Raw genomic sequence first — 17,379 nt, 5'->3', positions numbered from 1 at the left:
CCCGAGAGCGAATAGATCTGCGTATTTTTGCAGGATGATGCATGGCCTCGGATCCGGGAAGGACCAGCACCGTCGATACGGATCATAGCTGGGACCCGGCAGCAGTGTACTTGACCGAGCTCCGTCCGTCGCAAACGAGGCTCTCCCTGGACCGGTGTGTTCGAAAGCACCGAGCCGCATGTGGGGTGCTCTCAGTGCAGTCGCTGTTCCCACCAGCAACGTATCAGCGATGCATCGGCCAGCGTATCGAGCGCCGGGAAGGCCTGATTGAGCTTCGGCTTCCTCTGTGGAAGCCGCTGCGTCTTGCCTCTTGGCTCGATGTCCACCCGCTCATCCGTCCGCGCAGATCTCACGCTCATCTATCCTGCTGTCCCATATCAACCTCGCATCCACGTCATTTTTGTCTCATATTCACCTCGTATCCGCCTCACACTCTCCCGCTCGGTCCGTATCTGCTGGCATTCATCCTCCCGGCTCGCCTTTCTTCGCCCACACAACGCAGCCTGTCGCCGACACATCGCCATTCCACCCGCGCCAGACATGAACGACTCGGAGGACTCCATATCCATATTCTCGCTCGTCCCGGCAGTCTATGTGGTTGCATGTCTGTATCTGCTGCCGTTTGGATCGACATCCGTCCGCATCTTGAACCGGCTGTTGGGCAGGGCACCGCCGCCGTTATCCACACCCGAATCTATTTTGCGAGAGCCGCTGCTTCCCTACGAGCAGTACGAAAGCCTCACCCGCATCGAGTCGTCCCATTCGCTGCTCGAGGAGCGGCAAGCTCTCGGATGGTCCCCGGCTCGGTCGCTGCAAGACCCATGCTTGATCGATCTCGGGACATGCGGCATCTGCGCCTTCCAAATCGCATGGGCCATCCAGCCTCTATTCCATATGCAGCGACACGGAAGCGAATACCAGTCTCTACGGCTGCCGCTGCTCATATTGGTCTCGGTGGTTTCGTGGGTGAGTTGCTTCGGGAGGCATTGTGCAGGTCCGAGGTGCGGGCCTGCAGTCGGACGCAGAGCCAGACTAGTCATCCCCAACAGCGAGCGGGATTCGCCCCGCTTCCAAAGCTCGCCGTGTCCTATGCGCTGACTGGATGCTTGGACGGACTTGATGCCCGACATGGCCAACTGACATCAGATCTATTGCTCGCAGTCCGCGGCCCTAGCCATCAATCTCATGTCGTTGATGGCCTTTTCCCTGGCCGAGAGCATCGTGGTGTCCTTCTGGATGACTCCGTTCTACCTCATGATGGGCGTGACGGAGCTGCTCGAGACTTACATCCGGCACCCCAGCGGCCCCGGGGATCTAGGAGCGAATCCGGTGTGGCATTTCGTTGCGGCTGCTGTGTCGTTTTTCCTGGGCATTGTCGGGATCTGCCGGCAATGCTCCATTGTCGCTCCGGTGCTGCCTCGTCGCCCCATGAATCGCCAGGGCTGTCGCAGAGCGACCGACACTCTCCACCGAGCCACTCGCCCACCCGAGCCAAGCGCCTGAGTCTGTCATCTCCATTTTGTGAAAATCGGGCCGACCAAGGCGTGGGCCGATCTGGAGCTGGAGCTGGAGCTGAGGCTGGAGGTTTGTGCTGAGGAAGACCGTTTGATGACGAGGGAATGCTGCCGTTGTCGATGGCGGCCAATTCAATAATACAGTCCTTCCAGAAAGCTATGTGACAGTATCGCTGCTTCTCTAGCATCAGAGCCCTGAAGCCTGTTGAAGTTCCCTAGCCCTCGGTAGGCAGGCCGGGTGATTGTTTCCAGTCCCGGTTGGCCATCTCTTGGGCTTTGTTGGGTTCGGGAGCATCTCCTTGAATACACCCGGTCGCTCTCCTGAATATCATCGGGGTCGTCTTTGGTCTCTTTCGTGCCGACCCGATGCAGCCGCCGGAGTGCTTCCGGGCGTGCGGGATGACTTGCTGCCTTGGTGCTCATGATGACGGCCATGGCAAGCGTCGGGTGCCCTTGTGGGTCTTGCCGGCCGAACCTGCCGGGCCAAGCCAGGGCCTGTTCTTTGCCCACCAGCAACCCTCTTCGACACCATCACATAGCCGTATCCTCGCATATCCACACAAGCGCATCCCCGCATCACCCCCCATCATTGCATCATGAAGCCGAAGCAGATGACGCCCCTGAAGCTGCGTGGTATGCTCTGCGCGCTCTGCGAGGACAGACAGCTGCTCTCCAGGACCACGCAACTCACCTCTTCCATTCCTCTCGCCGATGCTCGGTTTCGTGCCGCCAGTCGGCCAGTTCAATCTATGCAACCTCAACAAGGCCCATACTCCCTTCTACAACTTTGCCCATGGCTATACCGACGAGCAGGTCCACGCCAAGGTTGAGTGGACCGCAAACCAGCTCCGTCGCATGAATGCCTCGATCGTCGGCTTTGAGGAGGTTTTCCACGAAGAGCCGCTGCACCAGGCTGCCGAACTTGCCGGGTACGATATGGCCAAGACAACGCTGCTTTGCCCCGGCACCGACGGCACCCAGCCCTGCGTCGGGCTCCTCAGCGTCTACCCCATCGTCGAGTGGTGCTCCATCACTGATTTCCCGTCCGAGTGCATCTTTGACCTGAGCGCCGAGCAGGATGACGACCAGCTCGAGTTGCCTATGAAGACCTTCCAGAAGCCCGTGCTGCGAGCCGTTATCCAGCTGCCCGTCGATCGGACCATCACCGTCTTTGTGGCCCACATGAAGTCCAAGCGACCGCTGGTGCGGTGGCGGGACCGCTTCGATCTCAAACAGACCGCAATCGGCGGCGCTTTGGTGAGACTGCCTCGATTCAGTCCGCATGCACCCGCTCCCGGAAGAGTGCAGAGATCCTGCGATCGATAGATGGAACACTTGGTCCGCGACAGCCCATGTTAAGAGCCCAATGCTAATGTTGCACTCCTCCGGATACCACAGTCCTTGATTATCCGGGCCGCAGAGGCGGCTGCCCTGCGATGCTTGCTCATTGACGAAACTCGCGGCCGCCCGTCTCCATGTGTCCGCGGAGGCAATCCTCAATCCAGAAGCAAGCATCGGCAAACGCTCGAGGTCAAGACCGCAGCACCCGCTCGCCGCTCACGCAGCCGCTCTGCTTCGTCGGCCCGATCCGATATCTCCGGCGTCGATGCCGACGAAGCCATCCGAACGACCATCCTGATCGGCGACCTCAACGACACGGCCCACAGCGTGTCGACCGAGATTATGTCGGGAACGCATCCGTGGAAGAAAAAATCGTACGATGAGCGCAAGATGACCTACCACTCGCTGCTGAGCTCAACCAACGACGTCCAGATCCGGGCCTCTGACAAGGATGTCACCTATACTCACATGTACGTTTGGCGGGGGGGGGAGGGCTCGTGAGCACGAATGCTGCAGTGGCCGAGACTGCTTCCACACAAACGCCGTGCGAAACCGCTGACTTGGAGCATCGCCTTCGTTTCCAGCCACAACGGGCGATACGATGTCCTCGACCACATCCTGGTCTCGAACGATCTCGTCCGCGCCAATCCCAACCACATCGGCTATGTGCAGTACCTGCAGCACTTCAACGACCATCTCATCGACGCGACGCTCATGGAGGACGACGACAACGACGACCTGCCTCTCAAGCTTGCCCCAGCAGATTCATATGCTCCCGACATTGCCTTGCACGCTCTGCACGCTCTTGATCTGCACGACCCGGCGGCATCATCCAGCCCGCCCTCGTCTGGCCCCACAACTCCCAGCAGCAGCAGCAGGAAGGCTGGGCACAAGCCCAGCCCCTTGCCTGTTCCGCGGGAGAGCGATCACGGGCAAGTCATGGCAATTCTCAAAATCTATCCGCCGGGATGGAACTCCGAAGCCGAGCGGCAGAAGATGATCCAGATGGGCTACCAAAGTCCGACGGAGATCGAGGTCCCCAACATCATGTAACCCCTGGGGTGCGCTGGGTGCTAATGGCGGCCGGCAAGTGCGTATCTCAAGACCTTGCCCTCAAGGTGGTGGCGAATGCATGATGCGATATGGACTATTCATACATACACGACAAAGAAAGACAAGCAATGCAGCGATGCGTTGAGCCGGGCGGTAGACAGCCGAGAGCCGAGAGCCGAGTGGTAGACAGCCGAGAGCCGAGTGGTAGACAGCCGAGAGCCGAGTGGTAGACAGCTGGGAGCCGAGTGGTAGATAGCTGGGAGAGCATCCTCCGTATTCAATGCAGAACCTTGACAGTAAGCATCAAGCCGTTTCGGTCGGGTGCCACCACGACCTGCTCGGCCTGGGCCGGCTCTGGAATGTCGAGGATCGACACATGGATTTGCTGCGGCGGTCGAGAACCGCATTGAGATGGGCGCGCATAAGCGACAGAATGAGCGGACAAACGGCAGTGAGACGCAGTGCTCTCGCTTCCCATGCTTGGCAACAACAAAGAGGCGGAGAGAACTCCACAACATGGACCTACCGGCTCCTGTGCGGCATTTTCGGTCCAGAACAGCGGCAGATATGAAAGCTTGGCGACGTTGCTGGCATGGATCACTCGGAAGCGCACGTTGGAAGGTGCTCGGCCGTTCCACTCGGTGACCATGTGCAGGATTTGCAGCTGGAAGATGAGCACGGCAGCGATGGGCAGAGCCAGGACGACGGTCGGATCCACGACGAGAAGATGGCTGTGTTAGCAATCGGTGGAGAGCAACAGCCACACAGACATGGACCATGACCCGACATGACCCGGCATGACCCGGCATGGGTACCGGGAAGGCGCCACCATCGGGCCGTCGCTCTGCAAACGCAAAATATCGGCCAAGGACATGCGACCGATGGGCACGGCAGCAGGGTGTTGTGCAGCCCTACCTCAAAGTCATCCACAAACTTGGAAAGCCACAGACGCCCGATCCAGGGCTGGATCAGCAGCAGCAGCGCCAGGGCGGCGATGGCAGCCGCAGCAGTCCAGAGGCGACCATCGTAGGCCAGATATCCCGCCAGCAGAATAAACACAAAGGCCAGAAGCGAGCCAACGCCCAGCTGGACGACCTCGATGTTCTTCTTCTTGGCGTGGGCCATCGCCAGGAGCGAGTTCAGCTCAGAGGCATGCGAGCGATGCAGGGGCGAAGGGACATGGTCTGCCAGCGACGGCGGGAGGTCGAGCGAAAACACCGGGGCGCTCTTGAAGGTTGTCGAGACCTCGGGGAAGATCATGATGGTGGTTCCCTCGGGCGTGATCATGCGCGATGGTCGGCGGCGATGGGTATACGACTTTTGGAAGATTGTGATGCGTTGGGATCCAGCCAGGGCAGCGACATGGGCAGCACCGATGGCATGCGAACAAGCAGGTGGGAAGAGAGACGGCCGGTGAGCCGAGACAGACGGACGGGCGGATATCGGGGGTCGGCAACGTAGCGCCCGGGCGGCAGAAGCAGACGGATACGCACACTCGAGCCCGCCGATCCCGGGCCCAGCGAAGGGCTGAGCAGCGGGGAGGTCTCAGAGGCTGATCCGGGATCGAGGAATCCGAAGGAGCGGCCCAGCGACGTGCCCAGCTTCTTTGCGGAGGTGGCGATCGAGAGGGACTGGCCGCCATCGCGACTGTCGTTCGGGTCCAGGAGCGAGGGCATGCTGGCAATCAGGAAGACTTGGCCAAAGGGTTGACCAAAGAGTTGACCAAAGGGTTGACCAGGGACAAGAGAGCTGGCGATGCCAAGGACGGGCGCCGCTCGCATTTTTCTGGCTTTGCTCCACCCGCAGCCCGGTGCCACCGAACACGCCGGTGGTGGATGGGCGGACTGCTCCAACGAAGGGCTCGCCGAAGATGTATCCAGCCGGAAGTTTGTTTTCTGGTATGTGCATGTCCAGCCAGAGCACCCCATCTGCGATGGACGACCGGATTGAATGCCAGTCCAAGACCAGCCGGCTCAGGACCAGCCGGCTCAGGACCAGCCGGCTCAGGAGCTTGCTGGCCCTGTCCAAAGGCACCACCGGCAGTAAGCCGACTAACCAAGAGCCCGCTGCTCACATCGCTCGCATCCAGAGATAATATAAGAAGAAAAGAGAAAGACTAAAACAGGTGTGGCCCAGACCGCCACGAATCTGAAATCGACACAAAGTCGGTGTGCAGAGCACCAAACGGTCCGGCGACGTAGATCATGGCATCCTAGACACCACCGCCGCTCCGCTCGGCCTGGATCGGTCGCTGTTCTTGGCTCTGGCCGGACCCGAGCAGCTTGGCAAACTTGGACTGAGTGCGGCTGTCCTTGATGGCAGCCAGAACCTGGGAAGCAAAGCGACAAGTTTCATCAGCACGCCGTCAGCACAGCATTAGCCGAGGGTGCTCCGCGCACGGCTTTCGTATACCTCGAGAAACTCGTTAAACTCGATCGTGTCAGCCTCGTGGACTTCAATATGCTCCAGTATCTTGCGAATCTTGCGTGTGTCGGTTGCCATGTCGAGCTTCTTCAGCACCCCATCCAGGTCGCGCCGGGGAATATGGCCGTCGCCCAAGGCGTCCTTCTTTCCAAACTCGTAACGGTATCGAGCCAGCTCGGAGGGATGGAACGAGTGCCGGGTGTAGTCTGTGACCTCAAAGTCCTCCTCGCTTGATCTGTCGGCGTGGGAAGCCGTGGTTGCACCGAGGAAGAGCTTGGTGCCAGCTGGCAGGCCCATCGTCGTCAGGAACTTCTGGGCCCTCTGGAACTCAAGAGCGCTCCGCTCCTGGTTCCATCCAAGCTCCTCGCTCATGATCTCGATCACCCTGGGAAGGCACTGGTTTGCAGCTTGGGCGTTCAGGAAGGCCAAGCGGATCCGTCGGGCAATCACGTCCTGGCCAGATGCACGAGCGTCTGTTAGCGCACGGCGAAGTACTGGGCTGACATGGGCTGCCTCGGCGAGACCGATCTGCCATCGACACTCACCACTGCAGTGCAGGCGTACTCTCTCTGTACGGCAAACCGAATCTCGGCTTCGATATAGGGGTAGTGGTCCGACAGTCGCTTTCCGTAAACCGGCCACCTCTTGCCGGTCAGAGAGGCCAGTGACGCAACACCCCAGGCGCGGTCTCCATAGCTGTCGGCCAGGTGCTGGGCAACCTATAGGCATGTGTTGATGCGCCGCATAAGTATCGATGCCTTGCAGCAGCTGCAACGAGACCACCCACGCCTGATCGCCGTCCAGGACCCACCTCTGTTTCCAAGCCAAAGTGCTGGATGAGTTTGATGAACATGGTCTTGGACCAGCTGTGCGAGCCGATGAGCAGCGTGCGCTCGGTGACGCAGGGGCCTGTGGGCTTCAAATCTTTCCAGCCAAATCAAATCCGTTAGCGACAAGGCCGATCACGGCAAAGTGCCGAGTCCAGAGGAACGGCTGCCAATCTGCAGCAGCGACTCGATAGCAAGCCGAGACACCACCTACCAAACACCTCAATGGCCTTGTCGATTGTTTCCTGTGCCATGGCGCGATACGTTGTCCACTTTCCGCCCGCAATCGTCAATAAGCCGCTGTCGGAGACATGGATCATGTGGTTGCGGACGAGGGCCGCAGTGTTCTTGGCCGCAGGGTCTCTCACAAGCGGACGGATCCCCGACCACGCAGCGAGAACATCTCCTCGACGAACTTTGATCTCTATGACGATTTGATGGTTGGCAAGACCGGTTAGGCCATCGGCGCCGACATTGATAGCGACAGCGGCATTGCTACATTGACTAGAGTCCATCCAGGGTCACAGTAAGCCACACGCTTGGCAGCCGCACCTGGAGAGAGGTAGTTCTCGACTTCCTTGAGGATCCAATTGATATCCTTCTCGGTTGGGACGGGGTTGCTGGTCACATTCGTCGGACTATCTGCAAGCGATCGCCTGGACGTCAGCAGCTGCCCTGGGTGCTAACAAGTACATACGGTTGCCCGGCGAACTAACCTGTGGTGCCGGCAACGACATTGCCTGCCCAGGGAAGGAAGAATATGACCCGACCGTCGCTGGTGGCAGGGTCGATGAGACCCATATGCTTGGGACTGTAGTAGTTTGGCAGGATGATGTGGACTCCAGCGCTTGGCGAGACAATGCCGGCAAGCTGGGGCTCATCCATTTTGCGGATGCCGTCGGTGAACGGGCCCGTTGCGTTGACCACTCCCTATTTGAAGCCGCGAAAGTGATATTGGCGCACTGCTCTGTGAACTGAGCCCGGCGACGGACTGATGGCATGCGATGGTGCACTGGTGGGAGATACTGATGGATGGCCGACATGTACTCCCGTTACTTACCTTTGCACGAACAGTCCAGCTTTCTCCAGTGAGCGTATCTCTGACAACGGCGCCGCAGATCTCTTCTTCGCCGAGAGGCCGGCCGAGCAGCGTTCGGGCACTCTGCCGCTTCCTCTTGACGAGCTCAACGACTTCGACGTGGTTGGCGACGGTCGCGCCATGGGCAACAGCGGTGAGGATGACGGCCGTATTCATGCGAGAGTCGTTGTGGGCACCTAATATCGGCCGTTGTCCAGGATATTAACGAATGGCCATGCCCGCGCTCTGCTCTCGATCACTCTGGATAATCCCACAGGTGTTGTCGAGCAATGCCACAGGACAGGTTATGCAGGCTGCCCATACCGTCGTAGTAGACGATCGCACCCTTGAGTCTGTCTGTCTTGAGCATCGGGAAGACCTCCAGCGCACGCTTCTTGCTCAAGAAATACGAGATTGGCATGTGGTCGCCCCGGGCTTTGGCCAGAGCGTCGTATGCCTTTGCCCCGGCCCAGTAGTACGGGATCTTCCACCACCTTGGATTGGAACAGCACGGCAGAACACCCGAGGGCACCCCCGTGTTAGTAACTGAAGGGTTCTGATGGCGACGAATGCCGCCTCGACCAGTCTCCCCGACTTGCTGCCTCAGTCCCCCCGTGAACGGCGCAGGTACAAGCGACAGAGGGATACGTACGTGTAGATCGGGAGCATAATGGGCAACTGGTAGGCGAGATACGGGGCAATCTTGAGGAAGACTCCTCGCTCATGCAGCGCCTCGGAGACGAGCTTGTATTGCTCATAGTCCATCTCCAGGAAAGCCTTCTCCAGATAGCGCACACCGCCATGAACGAGCTTGGTGCTGCGCGATGAGGTGCCTGGCCGTGAGAGATGCGCAGACAGGGCGAGGGTGATGAGGAACGGAGATGAAGAACTCTGTCATGACGAGTGGGGGGGGGGACCCATATATCCACAGGCCGGAGCGACGACGGCGGGCGATACTGTACCTGAGGCAAAGTCGTCTCGCTCGACAAGGGCGACCCTGAGTCCACGAGTAACGGCGTCCTGCGCAAGAAAGAGTAGTAATCGAGCAGATGAGAGGACATGGCCCGAGTCGATAAGGCTGCCTCGCGCACGATCAGCCTCCAGGAGCCGCTGTCTCGCCCGCCATGTTTCGATACACAGCCCGGCGACATTACCAGTGCGCATCCAGCGCCGGTTGCACCTCCGCCGATAATCAGCAGATCAAACGGCTCGGGATCGCCTCCGGTCACAGCGTCAGTCGCCGCTTGGCTATCTGAAGGTGCCGCGCTTGCAGGATGCTGGCCCTTGAGACGGCTGATCATCTCGGCTCTCGATGGCGGCGTCCATAGCGAGTGCGGCATCGAGTCTTGGGCACCGTTGCTGTGGATAAAGTATCCGTCTGTCGCAAGCGGCTGAGGCCGCAGATAGACTGCGATTCCATAAGCCAGGCCGCACGTCGAGGCCGAGACGGCAAGGGTCTTTGCCGCGAGTCGCTTCCACATGGATGAATGGATAGATGAATGGATGCAAGCGAGTGGCAGAGGCCGACGGGCAGATCGGGGCGAGATGGGCTCGAAACCGAAAGGCTGGACGAAGGGTGGGAGTGAGGCCAGCCAAGCCAACGACCGAGGGCAGCAGGCGGGAGAGACGCTGATCCGAGAGGCGGGATGCTCGGCATTTGCCGGGCAAAAGGGTAACAGCGGGCCTGGAGCTTTTCACATGATCGCAGCCTATCGGCGTGCGCACGGCGTATATCGGAGCCGCTGGCCGATGGCTGCTCTGGGCGATGGCGGTGAGTATTCTGAATGACGCTATGTATATTCGGGATTGGAGGGGGGGAGAGCGGCTGCTGCCTTCGGAACCAAGCTGTTCCGTTTCACTTTGTGAATGCCGAATGAGGTTCGTATGCTGAAAGAAGTCTCGGTGTCGCAGCCGGGCAGGAGCATGACGGCCGTGCAGATATGCTGCGGTTGCATCATATTCGACCGCCGATTCTAGAAGCGGCTGATGTCTCGGCCGAAAGCCCACGACAAGAACCTGCAAGCCATGTCCATCCAGGGTCAACTGCAGCCCCACGAGACAGTCCTGCTGGTCTCCCAGCAACCACACCAGATGTGCCCATGTCTGCGTCTGGAATACATGCGCTGTGCCGTACCAGTACATCGGAATGAGGATTTTGTTCTTGACCGAAACACTCTTGGTTAGATATGCGCTTCTCCAGACTGCGACCAAAACAACGCTTGGTTAGCACGGTCCGTGAGGGAGGTTGTCGTTGTCGCATCTGCAACCGTCCTCGCTTGGGCTTTGGCCACCGAATTACGATAGAGGCCTGCGCCAGTGACTTACAGATCCAAGCGAGGCGACCCTTGAGATTGCCTTTGGAGCTAAAGTCGATGAGGGCACTCCAGGCGCCAGTGTAGACCATGCTGGCGATGTGGTTGTAGGTAAAGGGCTGCAGGGACCATCGCCGCGGGCGTTAGATGGCTGCTAGTGGGGGGAATCCTGGATTCCCTGCCATGATCGTCTCCAGGCTGGCCCGTCCTACCTTCAGCGTCGGCTTTCCAGCCACCTGCCGATTCAGGTGGTAAGTGAGCCAGCGTCCCTTCTGGTCAGCCACCTGAGCCGTTGCCGGCAGGTTCTTGTCCTTGATGACGGCGCAATCGCCGATGGCGTATCTGTGCAAAGGATGGCATCTCAGCCGAGCGAGCGTCTTCGAACGGATCGATTCGATGCTTGGCCTCTTTGGGTCTTCGGGCTGCTATTATTGGTACTTACATGCCATCCAGCGCCTGGCCGTTCTTGTCCAAGATGGTCAGGTACTAAACCAGCGAGCGTCGTGTCGCGAGAGCAGTTGGATAGATGCCAAGCCAAGAGTTAAGAGCCGAGTCAAGGGTCTCTGCAGTCAGGCTGCCGCCGATATGAGTGCCGACTACGATGGATGTTTCGCGGTTACCTCGTTCGTGATCACTCGGTTTGAGCGCTCTTCCTTCATGACGCCGCCGAGACTCTCGCCCAGGGGTGTGGATGTGATTCCCGTGGCCCAGATTAGTGCGCCGAACGCTGCGTTGGACCAGTCATTATCAACGTAATGTCAGCCGCCTCATTCAGCATTATGCCGGATCGGCCAAATCCATGAGTGTGGCCAAGTAAGAGTCATGGCATTACTGAAAAGGCCAGCCACGACGTCGCGTGCCCGAGTAGACTGCCCAACTTACGAATCTGGGTATCATCCTTCAGCACTGAACACAACAGATGCATAGGAGGAGGCGGAGCTGTCAGTCGATGAATCAATACACTCATCACAGCGATGCAGCAATCTGGCATTGGCCGACAACGCATCCTCGAGCCTGCAGCTCACCCATGAGGTTCTTTTTGACTTCCTTGATGAATGTCTGAGCAGAGAAAGCAGCCATGCGTGTAAGCACATGCCAAGTGTGCATACTGTGTGCATCACATCGAGCACGACAGAGATGAATACTGAGCAGAGCGAGAGGGCTCGTAGCAACTCGATTCCAAAGACAGGGCGAGGGTGGACCAAGAGTGTGCTCTCGCTTTACCTTGGTCTTGATTTGAATGCCCTCACGTCGGAACTTTTCAGACGCATCTGTACCAGAGGTAGTGGCATGGCCAGTGTCAGCGTTCAGCATGAGAAACGAGCGCAGTTCTGTCGCAGCGCTGAAGTGCTGTCATATCGGCGGAGTGGCAATCGCGCAGTCTGACTCAGTACATTCGGCAAGCTCAGCTTGGAATCCGCCGAGAATCTTCTCGGCAACGTCGTAAACCTGGCCGTGGATGGAGCCGTCGGGCAGGTCAGATAAGTTCCATATGCCCAAGCAAACTCGTGGAGCCAACGATATCTCGTGAGTGCATTGCATCAACATGGCAGGGCCATGCAAGTTCGTCATACCGATATGCGAACTGCAGGAATAAGGATGAGGATGTAGCATCAAGTGGGAAGCAATGAACAATGAGATGGGCGCTCGCGTCGTGGTGCTCGCCGAGACTCGACCTGTTTGGGAGCTAACAGCGTCCACTACCACCACAATTGATTGCGGCGGGGTCGTGCCATGCGTGTGGAAGCTCACCTTTGTTCTTGAGCTGAGGATAAAGTTTTGAGAGATCCTCCACGCAAAAGTCATGCACTGAGGCGCCATATGGGTGAAGGTCAGCATCCAAGTCGGTGCTACGTCCGGGCCGTTGTGCCAGCAGAAAGATGCGCTCACGGATTCTTACATTCCGCAGAAAATTCTGTGGGAATGAGGAAATACAGGTCAGTTCGCTGCTAACGACCGGCTGCCAGTTCACCGCAAAGCCCGCCCGGCTGATGAAGATACGAACCTATGCCAGTTGGTCCGCCTCCAACGACAGCAAACTAGAAGTAGACATAGGGTAGTGAGTAGAACGGTATCAGAGCCGGTGGCAGCAAGCGTCGATGGTTGTGTTCGAGCCGGGACTTACATGAAGCTGGTCAAACGCAGGCAGAGGAATTGAGCAAAGGCAGCCGTTGGCAGAGCAATGTATGATGACAATCAGATGAGGCTCTCGCCAAAGGTGCGGAACTATCAGGGCACTCCGTTGGGCCACCGTTCTCATGCGCCGATGCTGCATGTGATGGTGTTCTTACGAGGTTTCGCTGCTGTTCCTCGGTCGTGTTTGGCTCGGATGCTTGCTCGAAGCCTGCGAAGGCGGAGGCAGCGGCATGGGCATCAGGGCCGATCCCGGTACGCAGAGCCAGTGTAGCATCGTGCAAGCTGCGGTCGTTTGGGCGAGCAAGGTGGCAGGTCGATTCTGGCTGACTTACATTCGATAATCCGGGCTCGGATCTTACGCGCATGGTCCACTTCCTTGAGGAAGAATGCGTTCTCGGCAACCCCGGGGATGCCGAACTGAAGAAGACAAATGCCAGCCGTGAGCGAGTCAGTCGCCAAACTCGGCTTTCAGCGGGAGCATTGGCTCGAGGCACATAAAAGTCACCACGGACAGATCAGGACGTACTGTGTTGGACTTGGCACCGACAGCCAGAACGAGCTTTCAGGAGAGAGCTCAAGGTCAGTCGAATAACGGGCTCCCAGAGGACACCATTGTCGGAATGCAGAATCCAAAGACAGAGCCGAGTTGCGGCGCTGACGGGCACCATGCCATCGTTGGGTGGACGTGGGGACCTTTGCCCGAGCACACACCTTGTCGAATGCTATCGCAAACGGGGCGTCTTGGCTTTCGAATGCAGGCCGGCAAGTGATTTCCTTCTTCTCAAAGTCGATCTGGTCGCAAGTGGCTTGGTGAAAGCTGATGCCTCTTCCATACGTGCGGACGGGCTAGAGGTGGCGAGCAGCCAAGCACATCCGTAGGCGGAGTGAGTAAATGCCGTGTATGCTGTTCATCTGCAGGACTGGTGGTGATTCAAGAAAGTACCTCGGTGATGGCTCTGTATTCGAGAGTGCCCACAGCTGTGCTGGCAAGTAGTGGGGTGAATACAAAGTGGTTCTGTGGAGGAGAAAGTCGATCAGAGAGCCGCGGTGAGTTGGGGACGTTCCGAGTGGGATGACAGATATGCAAGCTGAGGCGAGAAATGCACAATATGTGTGGAAATCCACAGAGAGCAATGTGGGCAGAAACGATCCATCGCACGGCTTGGGTTGTGGACACATACCCTTGGCGAGATGACGACAACGTCGTAGTCCTTGGTGTTGACCTCGTTGATGAGCTTGAAGCCTGGTGGTTGCGATTCAGGCGAGGAATCACCAGAGAATGGAAGATTAAGCTGCGATCTAGATTCAGCCATGGGGCGGAAGCAGTCGCCGGTGACGGTGTGTGCGGACGGAGCTGGTGTCGGCCTGGTTCGGTTCTGGTGTGGTACTTGCAGCCGAGTTTGCTTACCAGCCCATCCAGAGCCTTTGCAGTGAGTGAGACAGCAGATTGGAAGAAATTGGGGGAGAGATAAGCTTTAGCTGTGCTAGGCTGTGGCGCTTATGATCCTGCAGCTGCTTCGTCGGGCAATATCGCAGACTCGAGCAAACTCGAGCAGAGGAAGAGGCAATGTGCGGAGTGGAGATGGGTGTGGCTGGCCATCGGCTATTACCGAGAATAACGAGGCGTTCTGGTCGAGGAGAGAAACAGGGAGCAATCAGAGATATGGGCGCATCCTGCATGATCAGCGGCGTCGGCCGTGATACTTTTGCTCTCGACATCACGACAGCGATACCTCGCTTGGCCGCCTGGGATGCCAGGGCTCGCCTGAGTATGCGTTGGGGCAGGATGCTTGCAGCCAGGGCGAGGACGGGTTTCGGCGGCGAGCGGTTCATTTGAGAGGCGATGCGATCGAGGAGGGCTGCAGGACGAGCGGTGGGCGGCTGCGTGTGCTGGCGGCTGCTGCGTGCTTGCACAGGGCCAGATGGTGGATAGGTGCGATGGACGGGGTCGATGAATGCGATGGATGTATTTGAGCGGCCTGCCAATGCGCTGCCAGCAACAAGGGCGGCCCCAGGCACAGCCGACACGCGCCTGCGAGCTTTGGCTCTTGGCCTGTTCGCAGGCGGCCGCAGCGCACCGCCTTGGTTGCTTGCTTGCGGACTGGGCCAGAGGAGCGCCGATGCTGGATCTTGCTTGCGAGTGCCAGATCGAGATCTGCCGGATACCCAGGACGCCAAGGAGCTGCTTGCGGCTGGTGAACGAGACTCTGGGACCAGTCCGCATTGCGGCTGGACTGTGCATCGGCGCGAAGCATCTCCTGGCTCATGGCCCCGGATTCAAAACCCATGCCCGGCTCCGTCATCCAACCTCGTGCATCCCAAGCCGCACGACTCGTTATCGCCACCAGCGCACACATCACCATCGCCCGCCTGCCACGCGCTCTGCTGCATCGGTTTGGGTTCAAGAACCACGCCACCACCAGGACGGCAAGGCACGGCGCACAGAGGCAGGTCCGGCTATGGATTGGAACAAAATTACTCGGCAACGAAGAGGGCGCAAGCCATGCGCGGTAACAAACGCAGCAAACAAACAAGACAGGCAGACAGACAGACAAACGGGGAGCACAGTGGCAAATTTACAGTTCGTCGTGCTCCTTGGAGTCGGTCTTGGCATCGTCCTCCTCCTCCTCCTCGGGCTCGAGAGGAACGCTGGAGCCGTGGACGGCGCTCTGGTGCAGGAACTCCAGGAACGAGTCGAGGGTGCGGGAGCCCTCATAGGGAACAACGGTGTTGTCCTTGGCCTTGACGAGCTTGATGGTGGGGAAGGCCTCGATGGTGAAGCCAGCACCGGGAGGAATGTCGTTCTCGGTGGCGTCCATCTTGGCAATGACAATGCCCTTGACGTCCTTGAGCTTCTCGGCGAGCTCGTCGTAGATGGGGGCAAGCTTCTTGCAGTGGCCGCACCAGGGGGCATAGAACTCGATCAGGACGTCGTTGGCCTCGTTCAGAACAATGTCCTGGTAGTTCTTGCCGACAACAACCTTGACGGGCTCGTCGTTAGTCTCGGGGATCTCCTGGGACTTGAGCGAGGGCTCCAGCGTGCCAGAGACAAAGTCGTCGAGGTACTTGGCAAACTCGTCGCCGCCAATGGTGAGGCTCTCGTCGAAGGGATACTTGGTGTGGTCCTGGGTGTTCTGGATGACGAATCCGGGCCACTCGCCCTTGAGGTTGAGGTTTTTGGCGTGGCCGCCAAACTTGGCGCCATCGCAGTAGACAAAGCTGACCTTGCCCTTGTGCTTCTTGGCCAGCTTCTCGACAGCGGGGCCGAATTCCTCGCGCTGCTCCTTGGAGCCGTAGAAGAGGTAGCCCAGAGGGACACCGCTCTCCACATAGGAGGCATAGTTCTCGGGCGAGATCTCGTCCATCAGAGGGATGGAGTTGGCCTTGACAAAGGACAGGATATCCTCAGAGGTGAACTTGCCGTCAAACTCGTCCTTGCCCTCATCAAAGGTCTTGTAGAGGGTCAGCGAGTCCTCTCCCTTGGCATCGATGGTGACACCAAAGAGGTACTCGTTGCGGTGGGCCTCGGCAACGGCCTCGTAGGCCTTGTAGGCATCCGAGGTCTTGCTCTTGAAGTTGGCGACGAGGACAATGCGGTCCGAGGCAGCAAACTCCTTGACGCCGTCAGCCTCAAGGACGGAGAGGGCAGGGAGGGCCTGCCTGAGAACAGGAAAGAGCGAAAAGGTCAGCTCGACTGTACGGTGGGGAAAGCGCGCCGCCATACGGTGCAAGCACCCGAGCGACGATCTGACAGAGCAGGCACATTACACATCGCATATCGCACATCGCACATTGCATATCGGGAAGCGCGGAGCTGCCGATCACTTACTTCTTCATGAAGCTGACGATGCCATCGGACTTGCGAGGGCCCTTGTAGGGGATCGAGTCGGCGTGGCGGAAGACCTTGAGAGTGGGGTAGCCCTGGACCTTCTGCTCCTCGCAGATGTCGGCCTCGGTGGTGCAGTCGACCTTGGCCAGCTTGATGTTCTGCTCCTTCAGAGTGGTGGCAGCGACCTCGTACTCGGGGGCCAGAGCCTTGCTGTAGGAGCACAGAGAAGGGGCGATGAGTCTGCGAGCCTGCAGCGGCCGGCTGGCATGAGCTGATCACGATCACAGGCTGCCAGACTTACCAGTGGCCACACCAGGGGGCATAGAATTCGACGAGGGAGAGAGGCTCAGTCTTCAGGAAGGAGGCAAAGGTATCTGGCGGAGACGAGATCGGCCGGGGTTAGCGCAAGGATGATCCAGCACAGACTACCGCCAAAGCGCATGGCAGCACCGTCGAGACGTCGGTAGATACTCGCACAGCGACGGAGCCAACGGCGCGGCAGAGGCATGCTCATCGAGCAGTGCAAGCAAGTCAGAGATGAACCCATACCCTTGTCCAAGGTGACGACATCGGAGGCGTCCTCCTGGGGCTGATCCTTGGCAGCAACGAGGGCGGCGCTGGCGGCGAGGAAGCTGACGGCGGCAGACAGGAACTTCATGGTGCGAGATGGGGGGGGATATGAGGGGGGGAGGTTGGGGCGAGACGAAGCGGAAAGCGGCGAGCTGGCGGGGCTATCTTTATAGCCAGAGCTGCGGGGCGATCGACACGTCAGCTGGCCCAGCGCCCCCCGGGAGGCGGGTCAGATGGCCACGAAATGGAGGTGCGATGCGCTGATTGGCCGGCGCGCGGCGCACGCTGGTTGGCT

General features: G+C 58.8%; 6 protein-coding genes across 6 annotated transcripts; 2 read left to right on the top strand and 4 right to left on the bottom strand.

Moving 5' to 3' along the window:
* Nucleotides 1-331: 331 nt before the first annotated feature.
* BJ171DRAFT_493828 (uncharacterized protein) lies at nt 332-1,778 on the top strand. Its single transcript, XM_053109952.1, has 2 exons — nt 332-966; nt 1,162-1,778. Exons 1-2 carry the CDS (start codon nt 603-605, stop codon nt 1,593-1,595), a joined length of 798 nt encoding a protein of 265 aa, XP_052969263.1. The 5' UTR covers nt 332-602; the 3' UTR covers nt 1,596-1,778.
* A 199-nt stretch (nt 1,779-1,977) lies between these two features.
* Nucleotides 1,978-4,161, top strand: BJ171DRAFT_493826 (uncharacterized protein). Its single transcript, XM_053109951.1, has 4 exons — nt 1,978-2,147; nt 2,248-2,771; nt 2,913-3,325; nt 3,440-4,161. The coding sequence occupies exons 1-4, from the start codon at nt 2,111-2,113 to the stop codon at nt 3,906-3,908; spliced, it is 1,443 nt and encodes a 480-aa protein (XP_052969262.1). The 5' UTR covers nt 1,978-2,110; the 3' UTR covers nt 3,909-4,161.
* On the bottom strand, nt 4,120-5,650 carry BJ171DRAFT_493825 (uncharacterized protein). The gene is made up of 4 exons (XM_053109950.1): nt 5,402-5,650; nt 4,824-5,225; nt 4,435-4,572; nt 4,120-4,293 (listed from the first exon to the last, which is right to left on the bottom strand). The coding sequence occupies exons 1-4, from the start codon at nt 5,582-5,584 to the stop codon at nt 4,186-4,188; spliced, it is 831 nt and encodes a 276-aa protein (XP_052969261.1). The 5' UTR covers nt 5,585-5,650; the 3' UTR covers nt 4,120-4,185.
* Nucleotides 5,651-6,120: 470 nt separating this feature from the next.
* On the bottom strand, nt 6,121-9,538 carry BJ171DRAFT_421100 (FAD dependent oxidoreductase-domain-containing protein; the record flags this gene model as incomplete). The annotated part of the gene is made up of 12 exons (XM_053107469.1): nt 6,121-6,237; nt 6,321-6,785; nt 6,878-7,051; nt 7,144-7,256; nt 7,374-7,583; nt 7,712-7,801; nt 7,876-8,089; nt 8,220-8,434; nt 8,562-8,731; nt 8,890-9,070; nt 9,200-9,257; nt 9,392-9,538. 12 exons carry the CDS (start codon nt 9,536-9,538, stop codon nt 6,121-6,123), a joined length of 2,154 nt encoding a protein of 717 aa, XP_052969260.1.
* Nucleotides 9,539-10,022: 484 nt separating this feature from the next.
* On the bottom strand, nt 10,023-14,812 carry BJ171DRAFT_493821 (FAD/NAD(P)-binding domain-containing protein). Its single transcript, XM_053109949.1, has 24 exons — nt 14,419-14,812; nt 14,296-14,313; nt 14,094-14,108; nt 13,867-13,928; nt 13,629-13,700; nt 13,397-13,531; nt 13,212-13,244; nt 13,018-13,102; nt 12,841-12,893; nt 12,675-12,680; nt 12,555-12,588; nt 12,450-12,464; nt 12,302-12,358; nt 12,124-12,134; nt 11,944-11,998; nt 11,774-11,820; nt 11,575-11,608; nt 11,432-11,455; nt 11,170-11,276; nt 10,992-11,035; nt 10,762-10,891; nt 10,563-10,668; nt 10,372-10,438; nt 10,023-10,253 (listed from the first exon to the last, which is right to left on the bottom strand). The coding sequence occupies exons 1-24, from the start codon at nt 14,516-14,518 to the stop codon at nt 10,211-10,213; spliced, it is 1,353 nt and encodes a 450-aa protein (XP_052969259.1). The 5' UTR covers nt 14,519-14,812; the 3' UTR covers nt 10,023-10,210.
* A 267-nt stretch (nt 14,813-15,079) lies between these two features.
* Nucleotides 15,080-17,211, bottom strand: BJ171DRAFT_456413 (disulfide isomerase 1 protein). The gene is made up of 4 exons (XM_053108314.1): nt 17,064-17,211; nt 16,816-16,888; nt 16,515-16,724; nt 15,080-16,345 (listed from the first exon to the last, which is right to left on the bottom strand). The coding sequence occupies exons 1-4, from the start codon at nt 17,170-17,172 to the stop codon at nt 15,262-15,264; spliced, it is 1,476 nt and encodes a 491-aa protein (XP_052969258.1). The 5' UTR covers nt 17,173-17,211; the 3' UTR covers nt 15,080-15,261.
* Between the last annotated feature and the right edge of the window lie 168 nt (nt 17,212-17,379).

The sequence above is a fragment of the Polychytrium aggregatum genome (assembly GCF_025602895.1).
Source record: "Polychytrium aggregatum strain JEL109 chromosome Unknown BJ171scaffold_8, whole genome shotgun sequence".
Lineage (NCBI taxonomy): Eukaryota > Fungi > Chytridiomycota > Chytridiomycetes > Polychytriales > Polychytrium > Polychytrium aggregatum.
Note: the sequence above shows the minus strand (reverse complement) of the source record. Positions and strands in the feature narration are given on the sequence as shown.

Bases quoted from the DNA above. Each gene is read 5' to 3' on its own strand.
- BJ171DRAFT_493828 (XM_053109952.1), top strand. From the start codon at position 603: ATGTCTGTATCTGCTGCCGTTTGGATCGACATCCGTCCGCATCTTGAA. The intron at 967-1,161 runs GTGAGTTGCTTC...TATTGCTCGCAG, and splicing joins TGGTCTCGGTGGTTTCGTGG to TCCGCGGCCCTAGCCATCAA.
- BJ171DRAFT_456413 (XM_053108314.1), bottom strand. From the start codon at position 17,172: ATGAAGTTCCTGTCTGCCGCCGTCAGCTTCCTCGCCGCCAGCGCCGCC. The intron at 16,889-17,063 runs GTATGGGTTCAT...CGTCTCCGCCAG, and splicing joins TGTCGTCACCTTGGACAAGG to ATACCTTTGCCTCCTTCCTG. The intron at 16,346-16,514 runs GTAAGTGATCGG...TCCTGTTCTCAG, and splicing joins ATCGTCAGCTTCATGAAGAA to GCAGGCCCTCCCTGCCCTCT.
- BJ171DRAFT_493825 (XM_053109950.1), bottom strand. From the start codon at position 5,584: ATGCCCTCGCTCCTGGACCCGAACGACAGTCGCGATGGCGGCCAGTCC. The intron at 4,573-4,823 runs GTAGGGCTGCAC...CTCATCTTCCAG, and splicing joins AGTTTGTGGATGACTTTGAG to CTGCAAATCCTGCACATGGT. The intron at 4,294-4,434 runs GTAGGTCCATGT...CGACCGCCGCAG, and splicing joins AAAATGCCGCACAGGAGCCG to CAAATCCATGTGTCGATCCT.
- BJ171DRAFT_493826 (XM_053109951.1), top strand. From the start codon at position 2,111: ATGAAGCCGAAGCAGATGACGCCCCTGAAGCTGCGTG. The intron at 2,772-2,912 runs GTGAGACTGCCT...CGGATACCACAG, and splicing joins CCGCAATCGGCGGCGCTTTG to TCCTTGATTATCCGGGCCGC. The intron at 3,326-3,439 runs GTACGTTTGGCG...CTTCGTTTCCAG, and splicing joins GATGTCACCTATACTCACAT to CCACAACGGGCGATACGATG.
- BJ171DRAFT_493821 (XM_053109949.1), bottom strand. From the start codon at position 14,518: ATGAACCGCTCGCCGCCGAAACCCGTCCTCGCCCTGGCTGCAAGCATC. The intron at 13,245-13,396 runs GTGTGTGCTCGG...CTCTCCTGAAAG, and splicing joins TTGCGATAGCATTCGACAAG to CTCGTTCTGGCTGTCGGTGC. The intron at 10,669-10,761 runs GTAGGACGGGCC...TGGTCCCTGCAG, and splicing joins CTGGAAAGCCGACGCTGAAG to CCCTTTACCTACAACCACAT.